At 41.2% G+C, this 27,633-nt stretch overlaps 1 protein-coding gene across 2 annotated transcripts; it reads right to left on the reverse strand.

The window, feature by feature from the left end:
* On the reverse strand, window positions 1-27,551 carry asap2b (ArfGAP with SH3 domain, ankyrin repeat and PH domain 2b). Of its 2 annotated transcripts, XM_084736775.1 has the most exons (29): window positions 27,399-27,551; window positions 19,950-20,022; window positions 15,738-15,883; window positions 15,566-15,640; window positions 14,971-15,020; window positions 14,401-14,530; window positions 13,771-13,856; window positions 13,167-13,242; window positions 12,877-12,963; window positions 12,514-12,617; window positions 11,500-11,569; window positions 11,180-11,284; window positions 10,276-10,363; window positions 10,146-10,194; window positions 9,882-10,048; window positions 7,247-7,380; window positions 6,738-6,832; window positions 6,464-6,653; window positions 6,023-6,108; window positions 5,122-5,237; window positions 4,444-4,511; window positions 3,841-3,948; window positions 3,534-3,768; window positions 1,887-1,991; window positions 1,256-1,529; window positions 1,014-1,072; window positions 804-868; window positions 498-617; window positions 1-392 (listed from the first exon to the last, which is right to left on the reverse strand). In XM_084736775.1, exons 1-29 carry the CDS (start codon window positions 27,522-27,524, stop codon window positions 318-320), a joined length of 3,162 nt encoding a protein of 1,053 aa, XP_084592901.1. In that variant the 5' UTR covers window positions 27,525-27,551; the 3' UTR covers window positions 1-317. The 2 variants fall into 2 exon arrangements, with proteins under 2 accessions (XP_084592901.1, XP_084592900.1); XM_084736774.1 differs by lacking the exon at window positions 11,180-11,284.
* Between the last annotated feature and the right edge of the window lie 82 nt (window positions 27,552-27,633).

The raw sequence follows: 27,633 nt of genomic DNA on the forward strand, positions 1-27,633 counted from the left end.
TCTATGATGTTTCCATGAAGTGAAATCTTCAAATGTAAAAGACTCTGCTGGAGCTTTTTAAAGGTTCCAGTTTAAAATAAAGTTCTGTGTGTCTGAACGAGGCTCAGATTAAAAACAGCTCTGATGTTTCACACGTCTGAGAGGAGGAGCCTGAACGGAGCTCTGGACAAACTTCAGCGTTTGTCTCCGCTGAGTTTGTGCTGCTGTCACATTTGTGTCTCTTTGAATCTTTTGGTCCTGAGGGTGTCCACTCGGACCGCGGCGTGCAGTTGGAGACCAGGGGTTGTGACTCGTGTCCGCTCACACCTGTGATGACGTCACTCTGTAATGAAATGAACGAAGGTGACAGGAAACGCTCCTCGCCTGCTCGGCTCTCCTTCAACGTGACCGATCTGAAACACACACAGAGGACTGCCGGGTCAGATGTGAGCGCGTCTCTGTTAGACAGGCTGTCAGAGCAGAGTGATGATGCATTTCCTGTCTGTGAGGTCACTTACCCACCACTCGCTGTCCTCCTCCCCCTCCACCACGATCACCTCCCCCTCAGTGAACGTCAGCTCGTCAGGATTATCAGCCGAACAGTTGTAGATGGCCTTCACCCTCTGAGGCTTCTGCTTCTGCACACACACACACACACACACACACACACACACACACACACACACACACACACACACACACACACACACACAAATTATTATACTGTTTATGCAATATATATACATATTAACAAAAACCTAAAATTTGAGACTGTCTGTTGACCTCTGACCTCTGTGTCGGTGCTGTTGTGTTTGAGGACTTACAGTGAAGGTGCTTCTGGGTTTGGGTGTTGGAGGAGAGGGACTTTGTGGAGATTTGGGCTGCGACCCTACAGAGAAAACATATGACATCATCATATCCTCGGGTGTGAACAGAAACACGTGACTTCATGTGATGAAAGTGTAAATGTTGGATTGTTTGTCTGCTGATTCTTTCACACTAAAGTCAAGAAGCAGATGTCAGTGTGTGAGGACCTCGTTTGTCCACAGATGCAGTCCTGACAGGAGGTCTCTGAGGAGGACCCTTCACTGATCTGAAATCAGACACAATAATGAACAGACTGATTATAACTTAATGTAAAACCAGTACAGACCAGTTCAGTCTTGTAACAGCTGGTGAAAACCAGTATATACCAGTACAGAACAGTTAACACCAACCAGTAGAAAGAGAAATCAGCAGTACTGACCAGTACAAACCAGTACAAACCAGTACGTACCCAGTGGGTGATTTAGGGGACTTTGGTCCTGGTGGTCCTGGTGGTCTGCTGGTCTGGTGACTGGGGACCGGTGGGGGGAGGGACGGAGCCTTGAAGTGGGGCGGTGGTGGGATGGCGGGTGCCGGTGGGACTGGAGGCACTGGGATGACTGGGAGCAGTCCTGCTGCTGGTGGGGGAGGCAGAGGGGGGAGGGGGGTGTTTCTGGCTGACAGGGTCTTGGTGTCCAACATGCTGGACCTCTTGTTTACTGGAGGAGGAGGAGCTGCTGGGAGCACTGGGAGAGGACGACAGAAGAACTGGTAACTGGGAAACATTAAAATCTAAAATCTTTGTTCACACAGAACAAAATATATTTCACTAAATCAGAGAGGAGGAACTGTTTGCTAGCGAGCTAAAAAAGAAAGGAAACGTTGTATTGTTTGCTGGTTGGTTCTCATTTTAAAAGGATTCTTCTTATTTAGTTTTAGTTTAGTTTTACTTGTGAATTTTTTTGACACAGTTTTTGCTGAACTCTGGTCACAGGAGGACTAAGATGGAGACTTGAGACAGGTGACTGAAGACCTAACATCACATGACCACGTCTACGTCAGTGCAGATTTCCAGGTGTTGAGTTTCAGCAGGCTCCGCTCACCGTACATGGAGGAGTTCCTCTCAGGGGTTTGAGGGTTGGGGGGGTCGGAGGATGACCGCTGTCTTCCTACCGTTTCTATGGCAGCAGGTTTACTGAGTCCAGAACCTGCAGGGAGACAAAACATCTCAAAATCAAAAAACAAAAACTAATTCACTGAGAGTCTGCAGTCATGCTAGCAGCTCTGAGCGGCTGTGCTAACTGAAACACAACACTCACAGTGACAATGCTAACATGCTAATGTTCACCATGTTAGTTGTGTGTGCTAGCATGCTAACACTAGCTAACTACCAATAAACACAAAGTCCAGCTGAGGATGATGGAATTGCCTGTAGTTCTGCAGGTGTTTGGTCAAAAAACAAAGTATTGGACACATTCACATGTTGACCTGATGATGGCGCTAGATGAAGATAAAGATGCTGAGATATTTCTATTCATAGAGCCACAATGCTAACATGGCTAAAATGGGATGATTAATCTTTAGAGGTTAATTGTTTATTTTGTAAATCAATAAATTAATAGTTGAGGACTGTACAAAAAGTGTTACTTAAGGTGAATTTATATTCCAAACAAATCACCAGAGTGAATGCTAACTGCTGCTAACTGTAGCCATGGTTAGCTAGTTAGCTCAGTTAGCTTTACACCCAGCAGTCTGTGCTGACTGCCTGACGCCGTGATGTCTGAGCGCTGGAGGAGTGTTGGTTTTTAACATCTTTTTCTGTTTAAGAAAATAAGTGTATTTCCTTTATGGATATTTTGTGAGTTCTTATTGTTTATTTATTTGATTAAAAACGCCTGTGAGCTCATGGATTCTAGTGAACTCATGTTTGTCCACATCTCCGTCAGCTGAAACTCTGAGGGACGCCCGAGTCACACCATCGTACTCTCACCTCCTGAGGTACACAGTGTTATTATGAGGCAGGGCTGACCGAGGCTAGCTGGTTATCCTGCTAAAATCAGCAGATATTTCTGCAACACAATGCGAAGACGTCTTGAACATAACGTCAGGACTGTAATTTCTTCATATTCTGATGATTATTAAGCGTCAAAACAGCGTCGCTTGCTGACGACCGCTAATTATTTTATTCTGATGGTTATTTTTCTTTCTTTGCTAAAAGTGTTTGTGGAGCAAAAATCACAGGACAAAAACCCACAAAAACTGGTAGGTGGGTTGCAAATTCATGACACTGACTGACCACAAGGTGGAGCTGTAATGATAAAGTTTGTGTTTTCACAAATATCTTAAGAACAGTTTGGCGTAGACTCAAAATTCTTTCACCATTTTAATCGTTATTAATTTTCTGCTTTAAAAATATCAACTTGTATGACTTTTAATCAGTTTTCATCAAAATCCTGTTTCTGAAGGTTTATATATATGTAAGGAAACAGTTCATGTGTTTCTGGACTTCCTCTTTCTTACAAACATCCAAACATTCACAGTCTGCGTGGACTCGTTCACTGCTGCTCGCTGCTAAATTTTGAGTTAATTTTTTAATTAGCGTGAATGTTTGAAACTAAACTTCTTACATATTGCACCTTTAATATTTTGGACTGAATATTTTTATATTGTAAATAATATAAATAGAATTAAATCTGATATTTCTGATGTAAAGATGCTCAGGACCCCCTGAAGACTCGCCAGCCTCTGACCTCTGTTGGGCGCTCTGGGCGGCAGCGGCGGCGTTGGTCCCGGCGGCGGCAGGTTGAGGTCCAGCATGGTGCCGTACGTCTCGTTGCTGATCATCATGCTGGGGACCTGAGGCCTCTGTTTGTCCCGCACCAGGCAGGCTGCATCCCGCGCCAACGCCGCCAGGTTGGGCTGCATGGGGCCGCTGCCCGACACGAAGCAGCTGACAGGACGCTCCTCGCGGCGGTTCGGGATGGGCTGCGGAGAACAGACTGTCAGTCATCTGAACCGCCACATGTCTACATGTTGTTCAACATAACAGCAGCTGACCTTGTCCTCCATCTCGTCCTCACTCTCGTCCAGGTCCTCGTTCTGCAGACGCCACTCGTACTCAACGTGGACGTGGACGTTAAACTTTCCTGTCTGAGCCTGAGTCAACTGAAACAAACACAAAAATACCAGATGAATTATCAGTTAAACAATCTGAAACTAATAAACGTGGAAGAACAAATGGATAAATGTTTCAAAATAAAACGGATAACAGGCAATAAAAACTATTATATTATATTATATGCATGTTGATTATATATGTATTCTATATTATTTCAGACTGAAATTATAGAATTACTACACTTTAAGGTTTGTGGGTTAAAAAAAAAAGTCCATTTATTGGCTTTTTCTGAAACGGATCTTTAAATTAAGATTTTTTTTTGTCACAAAAACCTCAAGGAGTGTATTAATTCTATAATTTCAGTCTTAAGATGTATGAATAACATGTTTATTTTAATGTGAAGATGTTAAATTTGTTAATTCAGCTCAGTTCAGGTAAATTTACCTGTATGTATAAATGTATGAATCATAAAGCTAAAATGAGAGAAATGAGACAAAAAGCTCATCCGGTCTCACAACAAATGCATCACATCTGAATTTTACCAGTTCTTCACACTGGGTGTGTCGGAGACGTTTGGCGATGTCCAGCGGCGTCTCTCCTGCTTCGTTTGCTGTGGAGACGAATTCACGGTCAAATGAAGACTTTTGCTGAGACATTTAGGAAGGAGACTAAAGTTGTGTGTTCACTCACATGATGAAACCAAACTGCTTCAAATCTGTCAAAGCAGAAAATATAAAGCTGCTGGATGTTGACAGAAGTCTGTTTACACGCTCACAGTGTGGAGACACGACTTCCTTATGGGGACAAAAGTCCTCATAACGCTGATCATTACATTGTAGGGTTTGGTAGGAGTCAAACGTAACACTCTAGTTAAGTCTGTTAAAATAAAATAAATAAAAGGTTTAAAAGATCATCAGTTCCTCTCTGCTGGCTGTTCTGAAGTCTGTTAAAATAATATATAATGTTATGATTTAAAGAACAAGAAAATATGTTTTTGTATAGTTTGTGTTTATCCATATTTGAGTATATCAAGTTTTTTTTCATCCCATGTTTTATTTCATTTTTTTATTAATCACATCATTTTCTTGGATTTGGATTTTTGTCCATTTTTAAATGAGTTTTTTTCTAAATTCTTTAAAGATCAAAGGTCAGGGGTCAGTTTAATGTCCTGTGCAGTGATGGAGACAGACTGTCTGTCTGTCTGTCTGTCTGTGTCTTACTGATGGACACTGAAGCTTTTCCTCTCAGCAGCAGTTTGAGACACTCGCTGTTGTCTGTCAGACAGCAGTAATGAAGCGCCGTGCTGCCTCTGGCTGTCTGCTTATCCAGGTTACCACTGAAACACACACACACACACACACACACACACACACACACACACACACACACACACACACACACACACACACACACACGCGCACAGTCAGTTTTAATTTGAAATGACCATAAATTATTTATGATTAATTCTATATAAGTAATCAGATCTGATTAAGCAAAACCACTTGATTTAAATGACGTGTCATCCTTCATGCTGTTACTATGGTAACGTGTGACAGTAATATCAGAAGGTATCTTATGTCTCCTCATCGGTTCGATCCGTCTCATGTGTCGATCAGATCTGTGATTAAAGGTTTGACTCGACCAAAGAAGACTTTCAGATTTAAAACGGTACGTTGTGTTCTTAAGTTTCCGTCACCTTGGACTCTTTTCTGATATTAAAATGGACCAAATAATTAATTAATCAATGAAGAAAATGGTTGACAGATGAATTGATAATGATATCTGTGGTTACTGTGTGTCTGGTCATGATGTGTGTTACCTTTTATTAAGGTGTTCACATATTTATATACATATATATGTTCTGAATGATCATTAAACTCTTCGTCTATGTAACCTGACTGAGCCGATAGAAAACCATCACTCAACAATCAATACGTCAATAATTTTGACACGCTGACAGATCCAACTGTAAAAACATCTCCAACTTATTTTATTTCTTAATTATGAATGTACTGCAATTACAATTTCAAGCTGTTTCAAGCACTTTATCTTAAATCCAAGCAATTTTCAAACCATGAAATCATGTTTTCAAGGATTTCCAGCACCTGTACAAACCGTTACCTGTTCTGGGCGAGGAAGTCGATGATATGGAGCGAGTTCCTGTCGCCCATACGAACCGCCAGGTGGAGAACTGTCTCTCCAGGTTCCTGAAGGAAACAAACAAACACAGAGCTTCAGTAAAAACATCACCTGATCAGACGGAGACGATCATAAACTGACTTATTTCATGTGCAACAGAATCTGACATTTGACAGAAGTAACAGGTGAATTATATGGAATAAAAGTTGAATTTATGAGGTAAAATTATGACATAAAACTAAACTAAACTAAACTGAAAATATGACATATTGAAATTATGAGATAAAGAATGTTGAAAATATGGGAAAAAGTCTAAATTATGAGATTAAAACTTTAATTATGAAATTAAAGTTAAAAAAGTTAAAAATTCTGTGATAAAAGTCTACCAGTCTAAAAGTGTAGGAGTAATGTGTGCAGTCGTACGTGTTCGCTGGGCTGCGGGCTGGCCTCCATCAGGTCCACCCCCTCAGCGTACACCTGGATCAGAGACAGGATGTCTCTGTTCCTGACCGCCTCGTACAGACGCTGCAGTCTGGACGCGCCGTCGCCTGAAAGCCGCTTGGCGAAACGCTTCTCTGTGTACTTAGCAGTGATGTAGTCCTTCCTCATCTGCCTGGAAAACAACAGAGACTTTACGTCATTTCCTCTTTGTGTGACACCTGCAGTCACATGGTGTGGGGGCGTGGCCGTCACTCACATGTCGCTGCTCGGATCAGGTTTGGTGACGTCCTGCGCTGACAGATCTGCCTCCATGATCTCGTTGAAGCTGGCATTTCCCACGTTCTTCGCCAACTAAAACACAACATCAGGTCAGGTCTTTATGGATCAAACAGCTAATCGATTAGTGGGAAAATTATTGGCAGATTGATCGCTAGCTGAAAAATGGATCCAAACATGAAAACACGTGGAACCACCTGTTTTCACATGTTTGGACCTTTTGATCAATTGACATGACTGTGACAGGATTAATTAATCGATTAATTGAGAAAATGATCGACAGATTAATCAACAATGAAAATAATTGTTAGTTGCAGTCCTATTCAACACAACAAGTGTTCTATAATAGTAACAATCAGCCAAGTATCTTTCAAAGTACCTGCCCTTTTCCAAACAGTTTTCTAGTTCAAATTAATCTAAACTTTCCTGAAAAAACTAAACTGGAACCCACAGACAGAAAACTGGGATTCGACGGCCAAAAACACTCACCAGCAGTTCGGAGGTTCCCAGGACATCCAGGTCCAGACTCTGGATCCTGGAGTAGTGGACCCCCATCTCCCTGTGGATCCCCGAGCACTCGATACAGATCAGCACCCCCAGGTTGGTGGACAGCCAGGTGGGAGCTGACGGGACGAGACAGAGGAGGGTTTAACTGCATCAATTTGGCTATTTTGATACGATTAGTGGAAGCAAACAGTTTTGCATTAAAATTTTCATATTCATTGGAAAAAAAATGAAAATAGTGACGATGTAATATTTATTGAGGTACATCAGTGTTTCCCAAACTTCTACGTACGTCTGTGCGCTCTTATTTATCTGTCACTGAAAACTTCTGCTGCTTGGTACATAGAGGGAAGCTGGTTAAGAAAAATGTCGGGCTGTAATCGGGTTTGGGCTGAAATATGCTAATGAGGGTTGAGTTCGGGTCGGTTTCAGACGGGCATCGGGCCTCGACAGGCTCAACTTTTAAGGCACTAGTCTGATCCTGTTAACTGAATCCTTTTTAAAGTTATGCACCTGTTTGTTACAGCCCACGCCTGCTGCCACGCCCCCTTTCTGCAAGTTGGCTGGCACACACACACACACACACACACACACACACACACACACACACAACCTCTGTGCCAAATTTGAGCCTCGTGGGGTGAAAACCGTGGCTGCCAGAGGCTGGTTAATTCTGCAGGCCCAACGGATCGCTGATGGGACTTTGAGCTCTTGTGATGTGTGAACTTGCATAACTGTTGATTTCTCAATCACTGACAACAGAACAGTTTCCTTCCTGCAGCAGCTGAAACTCTGCAGTATTTTCTTCTTCCTGCAGAAACTCATCTGACCGGCACGACCAACAGCTGAGGAATGTTACCTCAGTTCAAATAAAAGTACACCGAGACTCACAGTTCACCTCAGGTACAGAGAAACTGCTGGCAGTTACAACAGAGTTACTACGAGTAGCAGTAGTAGCTGTAGTAGCTGTAGTAGCTGTAGGAGTAGCATTAGTAGTAGCAGCAGTGGCAGAAGCAATAGTAGTAGTAGTAACAGTACTGGGAGCAGTACTTGCAGCAGTAGTAGTGACAGCAATAGTAATGATAACAGTTGTAGTGAATGCTTCAATGTTTGCAGTAAATTAGCAGCAGCAGTACTGATGATAACAGCAACAGTTACTAGTAGCATCATTGAACATAAATGTGTTAAACATGAGTTGATTAGATATTATTTTATTACATTTAGTAAAAACGGGGATTATTAGCAAGACTACAATTTTCAAATACAATTTAAAAAAAAAGTTATACTGCCATGTGCAATGTTCACATGTTATAACACTTCACAAGGCTCACAACAGCTCTGTTCTGAGAGAAACCAGCTAATCTGACAGATGTCAGTTCATTATCTCTTAACAAAAGGTTTTCACAGGATGGAATTTTCACTATTATCTTGTCTCAACATCTAATTTAATTCACCATTTACTGGTTGGACCAACCGCTAACTTTAGCTACACAGACCAACCGCTAACTTTAGCTACACAGACCAACCGCTAACTTTGGCTACACAGACCAACCGCTAACTTTAGCTACACAGACCAACCGCTAACTTTAGCTACACAGACCAACCGCTAACTTTGGCTACACAGACCAACCAGCAACTAATGAGTTGTTCAACAGCTCAGCTGTAACAACAGTAGCAACATTAGCATCAGTAGCAGCAGTTGTTGTAGTACTAGCATTACTGACCAGGCGCTCCACAGTCGCAGTATTAGTACAAGTACTAGCAGTAGTATGTATCAGCAGTACTGACCGGGCGCTCCACAGTCGCAGTATTAGTACAAGTACTAGCAGTAGTATGTATCAGCAGTACTGACCGGGCGCTCCACAGTCGCAGTATTAGTAGAAGTACTAGCAGTAGTATGCATCAGCAGTACTGACCGGGAGCTCCACAGTCGCAGTATTAGTAGAAGAACTAGCAGTGGTATGTATCAGCAGTACTGACCAGGGGCTCCACAGTCGCAGTATTAGTAGAAGTACTAGCAGTAGTATGTATCAGCAGTACTGACCGGGCGCTCCACAGTCGCAGTATTAGTAGAAGTACTAGCAGTGGTATGTATCAGCAGTACTGACCGGGAGCTCCACAGTCGCAGTATTAGTAGAAGTACTAGCAGTGGTATGTATCAGCAGTACTGACCAGGCGCTCCACAGTCGCAGTATTAGTAGAAGTACTAGCAGTAGTATGTATCAGCAGTACTGACCAGGCGCTCCACAGTCGCAGTATTAGTAGAAGTACTAGCAGTGGTATGTATCAGCAGTACTGACCGGGAGCTCCACAGTCGCAGTATTAGTAGAAGTACTAGCAGTGGTATGTATCAGCAGTACTGACCAGGCGCTCCACAGTCGCAGTATTAGTAGAAGTACTAGCAGTAGTATGTATCAGCAGTACTGACCAGGCGCTCCACAGTCGCAGTATTAGTAGAAGTACTAGCAGTAGTATGTATCAGCAGTACTGACCAGGCGCTCCACAGTCGCAGTATTAGTAGAAGTACTAGCAGTAGTATGTATCAGCAGTACTGACCAGGCGCTCCACAGTCGCAGTATTAGTAGAAGTACTAGCAGTAGTATGCATCAGCAGTACTGACCGGGCGCTCCACAGTCGCAGCAGCTGTCGTTGCCGCTCATCCTCTTCACCTCTCCGACGATGGCTTTGGTCAGCTCCTGCACGATGTTGTTCTCTCCTTCGTTCTGGTCGCCTTTAAACGCTTTGTTCAGAGCCTCCTCTTTACTGTTCTGCAGAACCGACACCCAGCTGGAAAAACACCACAACATCACATCGGAACGTGACAACAGAGCGTCACGTCAGCTGTTATAACAGGTGACAGGTGTCGGTGAAGCTTCCTACTCACATCTGACACTCGGCTTCGTCCTCGGCCTGGAAGTGATACGTCCGGTCGTCTGAGGAGGGAAACAGACAGGTGTTTTTGATGACGTGTTTAAGGTGTTATTCCGACAGGTGAGCGTGCGTCTGCAGCTTACGTGAGAACAGGTCGAAGCTCTTCTTCTCGTCTGGGTTCCTCTTCACCTGGCAGGTGAGCAGGTTGAGTTTGGCTGGAGGTCTGTTAGCCTGAGAGACAAGACGCGGGGGACAGAGGCGTTAGAGGACACACTGAGTGTTCAACATCCAGAACAAGAGTTAGACTTAATGAAGGAAATACTGGTGTGGACTGAGTGGATCTGGATCTGTATCCATGGTGACCAGATGATGAATAATGACTTTGGTGGTCACCTGACTTTAAGGTTGACTTGTTTCAAAATGAACATAAAGATTCTGATGAAGTCAGGTTCATGTTGCTACGGAAACCCCAAGAGACAAGTGATGAAAAAAATTATTGTGTTGATCCATTTTCTACATCTGATGTAAAAAGTTTTCTCTCCGTGTTTATGATTCTAGAAAAGATGGAAAAAGAGTTCTTAAAGGATTATCTTTGACAGACAGGGTTCTTTGGATGAAGAGTGTCGGGTCTTATATGTTATTTCTCTGAACAGAACTTACTGTTCTGTCAAAAACTGTTCTTCACCTGTTCTCAAGTCATAAACAGGAAATAAAAAAGTTTTGATCAGATGTAGAAAATTGATCACCAGAGTTTATTTTCTCTCGTGTCTCTCTGAGGTTCTGTGTGTTTCTTTCTATTTGTTCTCTTCAGGTTGAATCGTCTAAACTCTGTGGATCCGCGACAGAAACACGTCTCTTAGTTTTGACTAAAGACCAAAATCACAGTTAAGGTGGTGTTAACGAGACACTGGAACGTGATGTTGTACGTTATGTGGCCTTTTCTTCTGTTTGTGTTGTGAATAAAACCTCATTATTTCTGAGAGCTGAAGCAGAAACAGGCTGCCCCCCCCCCCCCGCCCCCCCAGTCCAAACTGGTCCTGTTCCCACCCTTCTCTCTGTCATCCTTTTCCTTATGCTCTTCCTTCTCCTCCTTTTTCTCTTCCTCTGCTTCATGCTCTGTCCTGATTGGCCGTTTGACTCTTCATGTAAAAACTTCAAAATAAAAGAAAGAAGGAACAAAAAGAAAGAAAAAAAATAAGAAACTAAATAAAAAAGCTAAAATTAAAATCGCATGTTTCCCCAATTAAAAATCAAAAATAAAAACCCAGAGAGAGATTTTTTTATTGGCTGATGAGCATGCAGGCAGGCAGGAGGGCGGAGCTTCTCATGCAGGTGGACCAATAGGAGAAGAGGATCTGGGGTCTTACCGTGCCGTGGCAGATGGTCAGGAAACCGTTCCTCACCGAACACTTCCTCTTCTGCCACACTTTCCTCAGGCTGAGGACGAGACAAACACAAATCACTGGACGGATCATTTTCAGATCATGAAACCGTCCAAAGTGAACTAAAACCAGGACTTTGTGGCATTTTAACCCGTTAAAAAACAGAAATGTTAATATGAGAACACGGCGACACCCTCAGAGCACAAGTTTATTATTTCAATTTAATATTCAAATTTAAAGTACAGCTCCAGTCAGACAGAGCAGTTTCTTTATGAGCAGTTCAGTGTTTGAAGCTCTGGTGGAGCAGATCACGTTTTAGACGAGAGACAAGAGAGACACGTCCACACGTCCTGTTCTCCAGTAGAAGTACAGACACCTGTGTGAAAGTAGAAGTACTGATTCAACGTCTTTACTGCAGTAAAAGTGAAAAAGTTCAGGCTCTGAAATGTCCTCAGAGTATAAAAGTAAAAAGTTGTCTTCTGAAGGACATTTCTACTGACTGTTTCTGTCCAAAGACAACTGAAGCTCAGCTTTTCTCCACCACAGAGTCTCCGTCTCTGTCCGTCTCAGCTTATTACGCCTTATATCTTGTCTATGTCTTGTTTTATGTCATGTACATCTTCTTACATCTTGTTCTGTCATTTCCGTCTTGATGTGTCTTGTTATACTTTTTACGCCGTTTTCTTCTGTTTTAACTTGTTACATCATTTTCATTGTTATGTCTTTTACATAATTTCTGTCTCGTTACGTTGTTTTCGTCTTGTTACGTTTTTGTCTTGCATTTAAACTAAAGTAACAAACTTGTTTTGAAAATGTAAAGAGTACAAAGTGCAGATATTTGTGTTGAAAGGTGGGAAGTGAACGTATGAAAATACTGAATAATCTACTTCAGTCCAGTAACGAGGTGCACCAGCAGCAGCGTGAACACATCTGCCCCCGGAGTTAAAATCTGCAGGAAGTTATTTTCCTGTGGAATTCTGGGACATGGAGTTGACTCACCCCTCACTTTTCTTGTAGAGGACTCCGGAGCGTTCGGTGCCGTGCGCCTTGTTGCCCTGCAGCTGATGGAGGCTGTAACCTGCGTTCTGTTTGGCCTGAGCGTCCTGCGGAGAACCAGGAAGCACACACAGCACGTTAACAGCTGCTCCACTTCAGACCAGTTTGAATATTTGAGTTTGACCTTTTTATGATACAGTTGCAGTCGATGACCACAAGATGATTACGTCATGTCTGGTTGCCCATGACGACCGCCCCAGCTGTCAATCACACGTTCGGACTGAAGGATGAAGAAGAAACCTCTTCTTCTTCTTCTTTGGTTCAATAATGGTAAAATGTTGTAATTATGAGTCTGAAGTTTCTCACCTCTTTGTTCTCAGACTGCAGAGACGCTTTCAGGACGTCTCGGAGCTGAGACAGCTGTTTCCTCTCTCCATCCTGAGTCTGTTTAATCTGAACACCACAGAAGAAGAGACGCAGGTGATACAGACATTAGTGACGGCTGCTGTCTGAGGCACACTGCAGAGTCACATGTTTTTTTGTATTTTCCTGCTTCAGGGTCATTTCATTGAAATATCAGTAAAAGAAAAGAGATAAGCAGAGACATTTTGGATGAAATGACCCTTTAACGCTGCACTAAATATGTCCGTCCTCACCGCCGTCAGGTCTGTGGCCAGTTTCTCTACGGAGGGTCTCAGACTCTCCACAGCCTTCAGTCCGTCCTGGAAAAAACTGAACACACAAAACAGAGACATGGAATAAAGAAATGCAGTTTAAATATTTACAACCAAATATTATAATAAATCAAAATGAGAAAATAAGTTATTTCTTTTTACAACCTGGTCTCATCAAAAGGCTGATGAATAACACACAAATGTCTTAAAGTCATTTTGCAGATTCACATGTTCACACGAGATTATGCTGAATTCTTTTAACTTGATTTGATCTGATTGACACATATTAAAAAAAGACAAACAAAACAATGTAAAAAATAACATGAATGTGTGAAGGAGACAAGGCTTCCTGAGGGTCGACCCCAGTTTTCAACTGAACTAAAATTCAATTACAATCACTGATTATGATTTGGGGTCTGAATATTTAGGCTCAGAAACTGAAGTCCTGTTTTTATATGAATATATATATATATATATATATATATATGTATGTGTGTGTGTGTGTGTGTGTGTGTGTGTGTGTGTGTGTGTGTATATACATATATATATATGTGTGTGTGTATGAGACTATGTAAGATAGACGTACTTGCACTGAGCATGAAAATACTTGATGAGGTTCTGGAGGAAGTCGACGCCTTTCTTCACTTTGATCTCGTTGACTTTCAGCAGATACTAAAACATGAGAAAAACATTTATTATTTCTATTTGTTCTGAGTTGTATTTAAACTCACAGAACTTGAAGAGATAGTTTGTATTTTTTTTGTTTGTTTGTTTGTTAATATGATTGGAAACTGAACTCTCTCTAATTTTATCTCACAGAACACAGGAGTTTGTTAGACTATCGCTGCCTCCATCTGTTAGTTTGTTTGTGTTGTTGTGTGACTTTGGTGAATCCCATCCAACCTTTTAAAACTAAAGTCACACAACAACACAAACACACTAACAGATGGAGGCAGCAGCAGACCAACAACTCCTGTGTTCTGAGATAAAATTGCTGTTTTTTTCAATGGAGTTTGGTTGGGTTGTAGAGAGATATTTGTCTGATGTAATGGTGGTTTCCTGTCAGAAAAGTCTTTCTGACAGAAAGATAAAGAGGTGAAATTATTCTAAATATTGCGTACACGTAAAGTGATTAAAAAAACCCTTAACTATCTCTTTAGATTTAAATTGTGGAGATCCCAAACATGACTTCACATGTCATGTTTTTTTTTTTCACCTCACACATCTGCAGCTGGAAGAGTCGCCTCTCCTTCTCCATCTCCTCGGCGATCTCGCCTCCGCTGAACTCGGTACGAATCATCCCGTGCTGCTTGGCGTGCTCCCTCTTCTCCTTCTCGATCTTCGCTCTGCAGAGGTCAAAGGTCGAGTCAAGAGGGGCTCCACGAAAAACAGAAATACTGTCAAAAGTTCATCTTAGAAGTAGGGTTGTCCCAAAAATAAGATTTTTTTTAGTCTAATCAGATTTGGCCGTCTGATATCATTTTTTTTTAATGGTGTATTGCACCACCTAAACTCCTATATGTTTTACCAGTTAGACTTTTGTTTTTAATGTCCTTCTTCTTCATCTTTGATATGAATCTGACTGATGATTGAATCTTTGACCATCAGGGTGCAGCTCGACCGTGTCGTCTGCAGAGCGAACAGATGAAGTTCTGTCCTCATGTCAAGATCAGGATTTACTGATCCTCTCAGGGTCATCTGTGTCACATTTTATTTTATTTTAACTTTATTAAAAATGTCAGAAGTTTCAGTGAACAGACTGTTTTTGTTTTGTTGTTGTTCTTACAGTTTGGTCTCATAATCCTTCCAGGCTTTGTCGAACGGCTTCTTCAGATCCTGAGGAGAGGAAGAGACGTCACATGATTAGACTGACCTCTGACCAATCACAGCACAGCACTGATTCACACACACACACACTGAGACAGAGGGAGGACTTTGACCTGTGAGTCAGTCAGGAAACATGTCAAGACGATAACGTGTGTGTGTGAGGAGTTTTATTACTGATAAAACACAGAAGAGAACTCGAATCCAAACTTCTCAGGCTGAACGGCTCCTTTCTTTATGTCCTTTTATTTAATATTTCATATAAAACTCATGTAGTTAGTTAGAAAAAGAGTAGAAATAGAAGTTTCACCTGGAGGAGCCACAGTGAATAGCTTTAGTTGGTCCAGTCATGAATTATTTCATTTTTTAAGCCAAAATAAAGAAACATTCCCCTGTTTTTCTTTGTCTTCTGTGACGGTGAACTGAATCTATTTTGTTTAACACACCTGAAGACGTCACTTTGGATTTTACTACGGAGCGTTCGATGAAAACACCAGCAAACAAAAAGTTCCCTTTGCCTCTGATATTAAAAGTTTGAAACTGTTTTAAACACAAACCCCTTTGACTCCCTTCAGGTCTCCCTTCAGCAGACTGTCCAGAGGGAACGTGATGATGTTGTTCATGTTCTGCATCTGCAAACACAAAGTTCTCATGAGACCTGAATCCGAGTTCCCCTGATGTTCTAATGATCCGTATGTTCCTCATTGTGTGGAGAACTCGGACCCTCACCAGGTTCTTGAAGAGCGCCGTCAGCTCTTTGGTGAAAACGGCAAACTTGAGGAAGGCGGAGCCGACCTCGGCGTTCTCTCTGGACACGAAGTTGTCTCCGAATTTCTCCATGGACTGGATGTACTGCTCCTCGTTGTCCACATGAGCTGAGACACAGAGAACAGGAACACAGAACACACTGTTTACACTCATCAACTGGAAACCGCAACGTCACCAGACTCCATTAAAAAAATACATCATTTTGAGAGTTAATGGGAGAGAAGACACTTAAAATAAACTTTATGAAACAGCTATGATAAATTCTTAATCAATCGCGTCTTCTTTTAAATTCAGCTTTAAATTCAACACATTAAGTTTTTTCTTTCTGTGTAAAAAACAGTGTGTGATTTCTGTACAGGTGGATGCTGACACTTTTCACACAGATTTCAACATTCACACTCAATTTATCAAAAACAAAGCAACATTTTATTGACATTAAATGTCAAATTTTACATATACAATAATCAATAACCAATACAGGCTGCTTTTATATCACCTGTGTAGAAAGTCACCAGACTCTGTTTAAAAAATGTGAAATTTTCTGACTTGTTGACTGAGGAGAACCTTCATCAAACACGTCTTTGACAAATTCTTAATTATTTCTCTGTTTGTTCCACATGAGTTATTATTGGAAATGAAGTTTTACAGTTGGTAAAAATAACAAACAGAAATGATGCATGTAAACTGATGCTTTGTTGTTTTGTTGTTACCGTCCTCCTTATTAAATCATTTTAAGTACATGGTAACTTTTTTATTTTAAACAGTGCAGCAGAAATAAACCTGCAGTTAAAATTCAATCCTAATATTCCTGATCTGCTCCTGTTTTCATCTGTATTAGACCAGATTAATTCTAGTGTTTTAATGTTTTAATTTAATTATAATCGATGGCTAATTACATGAATTAAAAGAACTATTATAAATGGAATAATTAAATTAATATTTACATAATGCATGATAGAAGTACAAGAAAAAAATGAGAATTAAAGTTGACAATTAATGATGGATCTTTGTTTTGTTATTGATCAACAAGAACACACTCTTATTGTTCCAAAGTAACAAAGTAATTTCCTCATCTGTATTTAAATTATATGATAACAATTGAATTTTGAAACATCTAAATATCTTCATTTTTGTTTTGCAAATGCAAACTCAAATATGTGTACTGAAATATACAGTTTAAAAAAAGAAAATATGTCTGTAAATATCAGTTAGTAAATGAATAAACGCTGGTTTTATTAATGAGATAAATAGAAAATATAACAACATGTCCAGTTAATATTCAGACTCAATAAAGCTTTCAGTTCTGTCAGGAAATGAAAATGTATTTTACTCAGAAGCAGAACAACAATCGTTTTAGCTCCTAATCCTAATTCCTCCTGCGTCACATCGTCATGTTTTCATGTCGTCATGTTTTCATGTCGTCATGTTTTCATGTCGTCATGTTTTCATGTTTTCATGTTTTCATGTCGTCATGTTTTCATGTTTTCATGTCGTCATGTTTTCATGTCGTCATGTTTTCACGTTTTCATGTCGTCATGTTTTCATGTTTTCATGTCGTCATGTTTTCATGTCGTCATGTTTTCATGTTTTCATGTCGTCATGTTTTCATGTCATCATGTTTTCATGTTTTCATGTCGTCATGTTTTCATGTTGTCATGTTTTCATGTCGTCATGTTTTCATGTCGTCATGTTTTCATGTCGTCATGTTTTCATGTTTTCATGTTTTCATGTCGTCATGTTTTCATGTTTTCATGTCGTCATGTTTTCATGTCGTCATGTTTTCATGTTTTCATGTCGTCATGTTTTCATGTTTTCATGTCGTCATGTTTTCATGTCGTCATGTTTTCATGTTTTCATGTCGTCATGTTTTCATGTCATCATGTTTTCATGTTTTCATGTCGTCATGTTTTCATGTTTTCATGTTGTCATGTTTTCATGTTTTCATGTCGTCATGTTTTCATGTTTTCATGTCGTCATGTTTTCATGTCGTCATGTTTTCATGTTTTCATGTCGTCATGTTTTCATGTCATCATGTTTTCATGTTTTCATGTCATCATGTTTTCATGTTTTCATGTCGTCATGTTTTCATGTCGTCATGTTTTCATGTTTTCATGTTTTCATGTCGTCATGTTTTCATGTCATCATGTTTTCATGTTTTCATGTCATCATGTTTTCATGTTTTCATGTCGTCATGTTTTCATGTCGTCATGTTTTCATGTCGTCATGTTTTCATGTCGTCATGTTTTCATGTTTTCATGTTTTCATGTCGTCATGTTTTCATGTCATCATGTTTTCATGTTTTCATGTCATCATGTTTTCATGTTTTCATGTCGTCATGTTTTCATGTCGTCATGTTTTCATGTCGTCATGTTTTCATGTTTTCATGTTGTCATGTTTAAAAACATTAAACATTAAAAACATATTCATTGATAATTAATCAGCGGTCTGGAGAGTAATTTGTTTATCAGGCTGAGGCGTTTGTTGAGGAGAAAAAAGAGAAAATAAAAAATGACAAAAAGTATAAATGTCATGTATGAATTATTAACGGTTAATTGATTGTGGAACAAAGAATTAATGGAAAAATCAATGATCAACAGATCGATAATGGAAATAACTGAAGTACATCTGTGTTTGGACCTATTTTTGTATCAGTTACTTTCTCAATTAATCGATCAGTTGTTTGGTTCAGAAAATGTCTCTCAAAGTCCAAGATGACGTCCTCAAATGTCAAAGATCAAAGATCTTCAGTTTACTGTCAGAGACGAGGAAAGAAACCAGAAAATATTCACATTTAAGACTTTTTTTAAAATGATTAATAGATTCATTCATCTTGCTGGAATCGTCAGTGTTTGGACCTACTTGTCAGGATTAATAAAGCTCATCATCACTGTCTGACATGAATGATCACTGTTTGTTTGTTTGTTTGTTTGTTTGTTTATGATTTTTAAATCAGGACGTGTTCATTGCAGGTTGTTTTGGTTGTTTTCTGTCAAACATGAGGACTTTCTGTGTGATCTGGTGTCTTTTTTGTCTCCATGTCAGGAGACAGACAGTTACTGTTGGTCGTCCATGCGGGCGTCTCCCCCCTCGGCATGCTGGGACAGGAGAGCGGCATGACAGGAATGTTTGGAGGTGAGACTCCACCTGCCTGAACACAAACCCGCCACACTGACACAGACGAACTGAACGCACCGCCGGCTGGGTTCCCAACGGATCGGTTACAACAGCGGGTCCCAACCTTTGTCCCCTGGAGCTCCGCCCCGCTCGCGGGATCACATCTGGTTTTTTTCTTTTCATTATCACAAAGTGTTTCTGACACTGTACAGAAAAAGATCTACTGTTTCCACCCGGACAACAATAAAGCTGCACCAAACCAAACCACACGTCAAAACAAAAACACACACATTCTGCTACGGGGAAAAAAAACGCCCTGCCTCGTTTGCATTTCTTTAAACCCACTACAAACATCTTGGGCGGAGCTAAACCCAGTGTGCAGCGACGGTGTTAAGGGACAGAAATATCACAGACACAAAACTACCATAAAGAGACACAAAACTACAGCAAAGAGACACAAACTGACTCTAGAGACACAAAAGTACCACAGTGAATTATAAAACCACCGCAAGGAGACAAAAACTCTTAAGAGGAGACATGAAACGACACAGTGTCACTTTCAATCTAGGCGTGTTCCTGTGTGAAGGAGAACTGGGAGGGGTCTTGGGGGGCCTACTGTCTCATAATCCGTCCATGTCCACACTGTCCTCCTCCTCTTCATCACCACCTGTCCTCTGGACACTTCAACACTTTCTCCACTACACTCAGTCGACTGTTTCAGCTGCTTCTAACTCTCACTTTTCATGTTTTTGTCTCTCCTATTTCCCACTTTTAGGACTACATTTCCCATCATGCTGTGGGTGACGTGAACAGGAAGTATAATGTTTGCATGGAGCTTTTTAAAGCTGTTTATCTTGTTGATAGTTTGGTGAATCTGCAGACGCACAGCAGTCAGTAGATCATTACGAGGAAATGTGTGTGTGTGTGTGTGTGTGTGTGTGTGTGTGTGTGTGTGTGTGTGTGTGTGTGTGTGAACAGACACAGACAGGACGTGACATGTGACACTGTGGTGAGACACGTCTGTATTTTTGGATATGCTGAGGTGAAACTGTCACTCACCCAGACCAGACGTGTTGATGGCCTTCACCGACTTCTTGATCTTGTACAGGACTGATCTGTCCACGTCCAGAGCCTGAGGAGGACAAAGACAGACAGACCACAGCTGTAAACATCTGCACTGAGCACAATTTAACAAGTCACAGTTTGTAAAATATAATGAAGTTTGAGTGTCCTGCAGGCTGACTGAGCTGAGAGACACAGGTTGAGTCAAAATGTAAAGGAGTTTCTCTGAACAGCTGATTTCATGCAAATCAGACTGGAGAGTAGTTTATTCAACTGACACACATCACTGAAGGAGTTAAACGCTTTTAACCATCAATCGACCCTTTGTTAAGCACCTCCTACAAACTGCAACCATCCAGTCACAGAGTAGCAACTGTAACCAGGCAACAGAGGCCTGAACAGCTTTGTATTTCTCGACATGTCGATGAAACGAAAAACAACAAGGAGAGCAAACATGTGAGGAATGGATTAAACTTCAGTAACTAGATAAACCTGTGTTAGATACCACTGCATCTGTTCCCGGGGCCACACTGAGGAGGAGGGCGGGGCCTCTCTCTTCTCACGCTCTGACGTCTATTAGCTGTGTTAGCCTAGCTCTTATCCCGCCCCTCATCCTATATGTCAGATTCCACCATCTGACCAAAGTTTGCTGGGATGTAGCATTAGCATCAGCCTGTTAGCATTAGCATTATAGTAACTTTAATGCTAAAAATGTAACTTTAAATATTTCGGAGGCTTTCACAGGGTTCTTGTTTTAAAATGTGTCTGGTGGGAACATTAAACAGCTGACTGGAGACTCAGCAGTGCAGTGTGAGAAAAGAAAAATGTCAACAGAAGGTGGAAACTTAATTTAAAAGGTCGGCTGTTCGAGAGCTTCGGGGCGGCTACAGCGAACACCTGACTGCCCCTCCCCTTCAGCCTCGATCACCTGACAGCTGAGAGCAGCTGGTCTGAGGATCTGAGCGATCGGGGGTTGGAGAGGGCAGAGCGGCTCAGCTATGAACTCGGGTGCAGAGCTTTAAAAGCAAATACAAGAACATTAAATTCTGTCCGCCAGAACCGGTGTGATGCTGTCGTGCTTCTCGGTAACAGTCAGTAATCTGGCAGCGGCGTTCTGCACCAGCTGCAGGTGGGACATGGATGACTGGTTGATTCCCAAATAGAGGGAGTTGCATTTATCCAGGTGAGAGTGAATCAAGGCGTCGTGAAAGACAGGAATGGTTTGAGCTTGGTGAGATTTCTGAGCTGGAAAAAAACAACCTTTAGACAAATTTTATAGTTGGATCAAAGATGACACCCAGATTTGTAGGTTAGGATCCAGGAGCTGTAAGTGGTCGGCTATTCCAGAGAAACACGCAGCTCTGTCCCACATTATCAGCAGAATGAGAGTGAATCAGTCTTTCTGCACTGCAGCCGTCTTCAGGTTTACAAACACTCAGTAATATTAAACTGCACACTGCTACTAGTTTTTATAGATATGTGATGTTATGTGTGATGTGTGCATTTTATTTATTCGTTTATTTTTTTAATCTCTGGATCAGCTGCAGTTTTTCACTCTCATGTTTAAATATATATTTTGGGGCAAAGTGTGAGCCACCAAAGGTTAATGTCAAAAGTCTGATGACTCTGAACAACCAGCAGGAGACTGAACAAACATTTTGTTTGGTTAATATTCTGTGAAAGCACCAACAGGCATCCCAACAATGATTCTGCAGTATCAAGGTATCCCGTCAAAAATATCATCTCAGCCACTTCCACCACTTGCAGTAACATGATCAATAATTATCGATAGCGATGGATATGAAACATCATGATAAATTTTTCAGCTGTAGTGTAGGACTCGGCTGCTTCACGCCTCCTGAACTCACCGTGTCTTCAGCGTCTTCGGAGTCAGAGTCCGGAGCTGCTGCGTTCACTGTCAACTGGCCTCCATTGATTGTATCCTATAGGAGCGCTAACTGAGCTAACTTGCTAATGGCAGCTACAGCACAGGTGTTCTTCTTCTTTTAATGGAGACTTGCTATCTGGCAGAGGATTATCACCACCTGCTGTTACGTGGTACAGACGGTTAGCAGCAGAGTGATCAACAATCCCCTCGGCGTATTATTATATACACTGACTTGACTTCGAGGGATTTCTGACTGAATTTATAAATTCTCCAGAGGTCAAAAATTGTTAAATTTTGCACCTATTCTGTATAATAAACAGAATCAACCCAAAAACAACTTCTGGGACATGACAGAGCATCATGTAAAAGACGATCATATACTTTCATCATAATGTTCTCAGCACAACATCTGTATAGTTATCTCTGTATTATTATTATTAATATTTATGAAACAGTGCTGAGCTGCAGCTCAAATTAATCTTCAGCTCTCAGATGATGTTCACCTCTTCTTTACTGCTCATCTCTAAAAATGACAGAAGTCAGTCTATGGTGGCGAGGGGTGCAGTGGAAGAGGTTTCACTGTACAGATCAGCTGATCGACCAGGACGTGGACGTTCTGAACAAGGAAACCCCCAGCTGATTTTGTCTCGTGACAGTACCAATAAAGTTTATCCAAACAAGATGAATGCATCGCTGACAATGTTGACAAAAGGAGAGCAGGGGAGCATCAAGTTGTGAAAGTCTACAACTAACAGACGGTGATTCCCATGAAGATGATATCAGCACCACAAACCAACGATGATTCTGTAAACACACCATCACTCTGTCACAAGGACAAGAACACCAACAATACTACAGTTCCCATGAGCCTCAGCAGCTGCAGCATCGTCCAAAATGAATCTAAAATCTACAGAACTCAGTCTCAGTTCAGCGTCTCAACGGTTTCATGTCACCTGATGTGAAACAGAAAGTCAGACTCCCGCTCGCTTCCCTCGTCCACACTGTCACAGCCGAGTCACAGCCGAGTCACAGCCTGGTCACAGCCTGGTCACAGTCTGGTCACAGCCTAGTCACAGCCGAGTCACAGCCGAGTCACAGCTGACTCACAACTGACTCACAGCCGAGTCACAGCCAAGTCACAGCCGAGTCACAGCCTGGTCACAGCCGAGTCACAGCCGAGTCACAGCCGACTCACAGCTGAGTCACAGCCGAGTCACAGCCAACTGACAGCCGAGTCACAGCCGAGTCACAGCCGACTCACAGCCGAGTCACAGCCGAGTCACAGCCGAGTCACAGCCGACTGACAGCCGAGTCACAGCCGACTCACAGCAGACTGACAGCCGAGTCACAGCTCAGTGACTCAGTGAGTGAAACAGGCAGAAAGTCCAGCTGCTCAGTTACTGTTTGACAAAGACGCTGCAGCTTCATGCTGAGACGTTTTTCATCATCTGTGTTAAACCTCTGCAGTGATTCTAACACAATGAAGGAAGAGTCGTGAACAAACAAAAAACATAAAGCAAGCTTTTCAAATCTCTGCATCTGGATTTTTAGTCCTGAATACAAGAAGATAAAGATCTACAATAATCACAATAAACTGTGAGTAAATTAGTCAATCAACAACTAATTAACAAATCATTTATCGATCAAACATTTTCTGGTTCTTGTTTCTTGACTGACTACATTTACATGCACAAAATATTCAGTTACTTTTTTAGAAGTTTAAGCTTCTCAGAAAATAGAAAGTCTGATCTGTGATCTGTTCATAGTAATCACACTATTATCTGAAGATTATTATGCTGCTGATTGATGAGTCTCAAAAAGGAACTCACTGCAGCTTGAACTGCCCTCAGATTAGACTTCAGACAGACATGTTTGGACAAGACAGGACAAGAGGAGCTTTAACTCTAAACAAAGAGAAGAAGAGAAGATAAGAGAAGAGAAGAGAAGAGAAGAGAAGAGAAGAGAAGAGAAGAGAAGAGGAGAGAAGAGAAGAGGAGAGGAGAGGAGAGGAGAGGAGAGGAGAGGAGAGGAGAGAAGAGAAGAGAAGAGAAGAGAAGAGAGGAGAAGAGAAGAGAAGAGGAGAGGAGAGGAGAGGAGAGGAGAGGAGAGGAGAGGAGAGGAGAGGAGAGAAGAGGACAGAGGTGGAGGAGAGAGGATTCAGCAGAGAGAGGAAGGATCCATTAGAGACAGTTTAAGACACCGCAGTGGGAGAGACGGGGTGAGACAGGTCTTGTTGGGACTCGATCAGACGGGTGAGGCTCTGTCATCGCCCCGGGTCTGCTGGGTGGGACGTCCCAGCATGCAACAGGAGGAGGACACAACACACTGTACAGACATCTCAGTTTCAGGTGTGATTATTATTCTGAGCAGGAACAAAATACTGATGTTCTCAAACTGTTTCTCATTTAGACTGAATGTAAATAAAAACAGAACGCAATGATTTTCAATCTTTTTTCGACCCGTATTCATGTGAATCAGAACAAAGATCAGATATTTCCTGATCAGACTGATCAACTTTAATGTTTGTAGTAAATCTGCAGTCATTGTGTTTCAGGATCATGTTTCTCTCTGTGATCCATCATCTTTTCTTCTAACACTCAGTCAGTGTTTGTGAACTGAGACACTAACTGTTGAAGTTTTAAAGGTCAATTCTGTCTCATTCTTATTTGATGTTCGTCTTCAGCTGATCAACAGTCCTCAGTCTCTGTTGTCCTGTTTTGTCCTTCATGATGCACCACACATTTTCAATGGGAGACACGTCTGGACTGCAGGTCCAGGTCTGGACTGCAGGTCCAGGTCAGTCTAGGACCTGAACTCTTTTACTATGAAGACACGCTGTTGGAACACGTCCACAATGTGTCTCAGCATCGTCTCTCTGAAATAATCGGGGACGTCTCTGAAGAAGACGTCAGTGACGGCAGCATGTGTCTCTCTGAGTCCCTGAATGTAGCTTTCAGTGTTAATGATGATCTGGATTTTTGGAAACAATCTGACCCGTGCAGTTTTTCATAAAGTGTTGAATCTCACCTCATCCATATTAACGAACCTCTGAGTCTTTCCAGGACTTTAATAACCATCATGATCCTGTCACCTGTTACCAGCTCACCTGTTCACCTGTGGAACGTTCCAAACAGCTGTTTCTGGAGCGTTCAACAGTTTTCAGTCTTCTGTTGATCCTGAACCAACTTTGTGGAAATGTGTTGCATCAAACTGAAAATGACTTTATATTCACAAAACACAAGTTTAACAACATTAAATATTTTGGATTCTGTTGATTAAAAACTGAAAAGAATTTGCAAATGATTGCATTCTATTTTTATTTACACACTGAGGTTGGAAATACACAGGATTTCCTATGTGACTTGCAATATATGCAAATATAATTGTTCTATTTGTGTTTTACTTACATGTATCTTAGGGCTGAACAATTTTGAAAAAATATTTTATTGCTTTTATTTTTACTAAAAATATCCCAAGGACTCTTAATTCATGTTTTAATAACAAAATGTATTGATTTCTTGAATATTTTTTCAGGTATGGTATTGAAGTGTCCAATCATCCACAGGTCGGTCCAGACCTGTTAAATTCAGTGTGAACATCTACGTTCTCGTCTGTGGTTCTACAGTTAGAACATCCTTCTTTATTTAAATCCTTGGAAATGTTGGGTTTTGTCACAAGCTTCTGTAATGTTACTGGAATGATTTATAATATCATAAACAGTAGTTTTTTCTCTCTGTGTGGTTTCGCAGCAACGCTCCCAGTTAAAAGGGGCATTTGGCAGCGGCGCCCCATCAGCCTCCTACTGTTTCTTTTAGCTGCAGAGTTGATGGTGATTTATCTTAAAGATTCCCCTGACTGGTACTGAAATATCATAGGAATTCATAATAAGCCAGTTTTCAGATGACTGAGCAACAAAAATATGGTTTCAAAAGTGATAAAATAGGTCTTTTCTCGAAAGCATCTGGTTAAAATATCCCAGTCAAAAACAAGGTAAAATACCTCGTTTTAATAATTACTGAGAAAGTACATGATCGATATGATCTGAATGTTATTTCCAGATTGAAAGCAGCACAGAAGTTGTTAAATCATTGGCTCACACAGGACTTATCTATACTGGACAGAGTTCTTGTGTCCAGCAGAGGGTCTTCGTCTCGTCTGTCCTTGTGATTCTCTGCACACAAATGAATAAGTCTGTTTTTTAAACCAATCAGTTTTGGTGATTTTAATTCATGCTCTGTCCAGGATGATGTAGACGAAGAGACAGACCTTTTCTTTTCAGATATTTTACCCTGCTGCTCCCAAAGTTAAAGAAACCCATTTTAAAATAATATCAGCAGTTTACCCTGTCAGTGACTTTCTGCACAGAAGATTTAATTTTCCGTTCATCTATGAGTCTTTTGCTCTTCAGAGGCTGAAAATGTTGAACATCTATTTCTTAAATGTTCCTGTCACTTTGTTCTGATCTGAAATCCATAACTTAACATTTACCTACAATGATATTATTCATTTTATAGAGCACTTAGACATTTCTGATACCGTCAGTCTTGTGTTGATTAAATATCATATTCATACGTGTAAATGTAACAGAAGCTCTCTCACAGTGTTCATGTGTAATTTTGCCAATTATTTTAGGTCACTGAACATTATAGAAAATAAGAACCATGAAGGATACACGTCTATTTCTCAATCCCTGTTTTTCTAATGTCTCTTACTTTTCTGTCCTTTCTGTCTCTTGTTGTTTTTGTATTTCCTTATCTGATTTTCAGTACGACTCCTCTTTGTTTCATGTTTGTTTGGTTCCTGCAATATCATTTCCTGCTCCGGTCTTGTTATGTCCATTCTAAATAAAATGTATATGTAAAAAATAAAACGTTTATGGTTGAACATGGCAGGCCTCCATGCAGAGGAGCTGCTCCCTCTGCAGATGTAAAGGACTCATTCTCATTTTCTTCTGATTATGAATTTTATATTAAATTTCTGACAACATGCTCTTAAAACACTGGACTTCTGAAACTTCACTCTGCAGCTCTACAGCAGGCAACCTTTGACCTTTTACCACTGCTTCCTCATATCAACATACATGTATCATCATCATCATCATCATCATCCTGCTGCTGCAGTGTTGCAAAACAATGTAGCAGCTCTGAACTCTTACAAAATGTTGAGCTGCACAAGATTCAGGCTGAGCTGTTTCACCATGAGGAAGTGCTTCTCTCTGTTCCTCTTTTCACTGAAAAACTGACAAATTTGTTGCCTTTTGCTGCCTGGAAATGTGAAGAAACACACTTCACCTTCACTTTCCTGCTCAAAGACAGACTGAAACTTGTTTATCAAAGACAAAGTTCATCATCTGAAGCATTAAAACTATTGGAACTATTATGTTAAAATTCTAAACATAATAACTTCAACCTGTAGTTTTCATGACAGGAAGTGGCAACAACAAAATAAATGCACCTGACAGTTTATTTCCCTGTGTGTGTGTGTGTGTGTGTGTGTGTGTGTGTGTGTGTGTGTGTGTGTGTGTGTGTGTGTGTGTGTGTGTGTGTGTGCGTGTTCACCTCCTCCAGAGCTGCCACCGCGTTCCTGCAGTGGGACATCCTGGTGGTGAAGCTGGACGTGGTCGGAGCTTTGTAGTCCTCATTAGTCTCTGAGATGAACTCGGTCACGGTGATGAGCTCCGGCATGTTGAGTTCATTAACGACACAAACTGTCCTAAACTTTCCGAACACACGAGCTCAGGTACGAAGAGCCACACCTGGACGGACTCACGGCGATCCAGAGCGTCACAAACAG

Source organism: Lutjanus erythropterus, chromosome 15 (assembly GCF_056507025.1).
Source record: "Lutjanus erythropterus isolate fLutEry1 chromosome 15, fLutEry1.hap2, whole genome shotgun sequence".
Classification (NCBI taxonomy): domain Eukaryota; kingdom Metazoa; phylum Chordata; class Actinopteri; order Lutjaniformes; family Lutjanidae; genus Lutjanus; species Lutjanus erythropterus.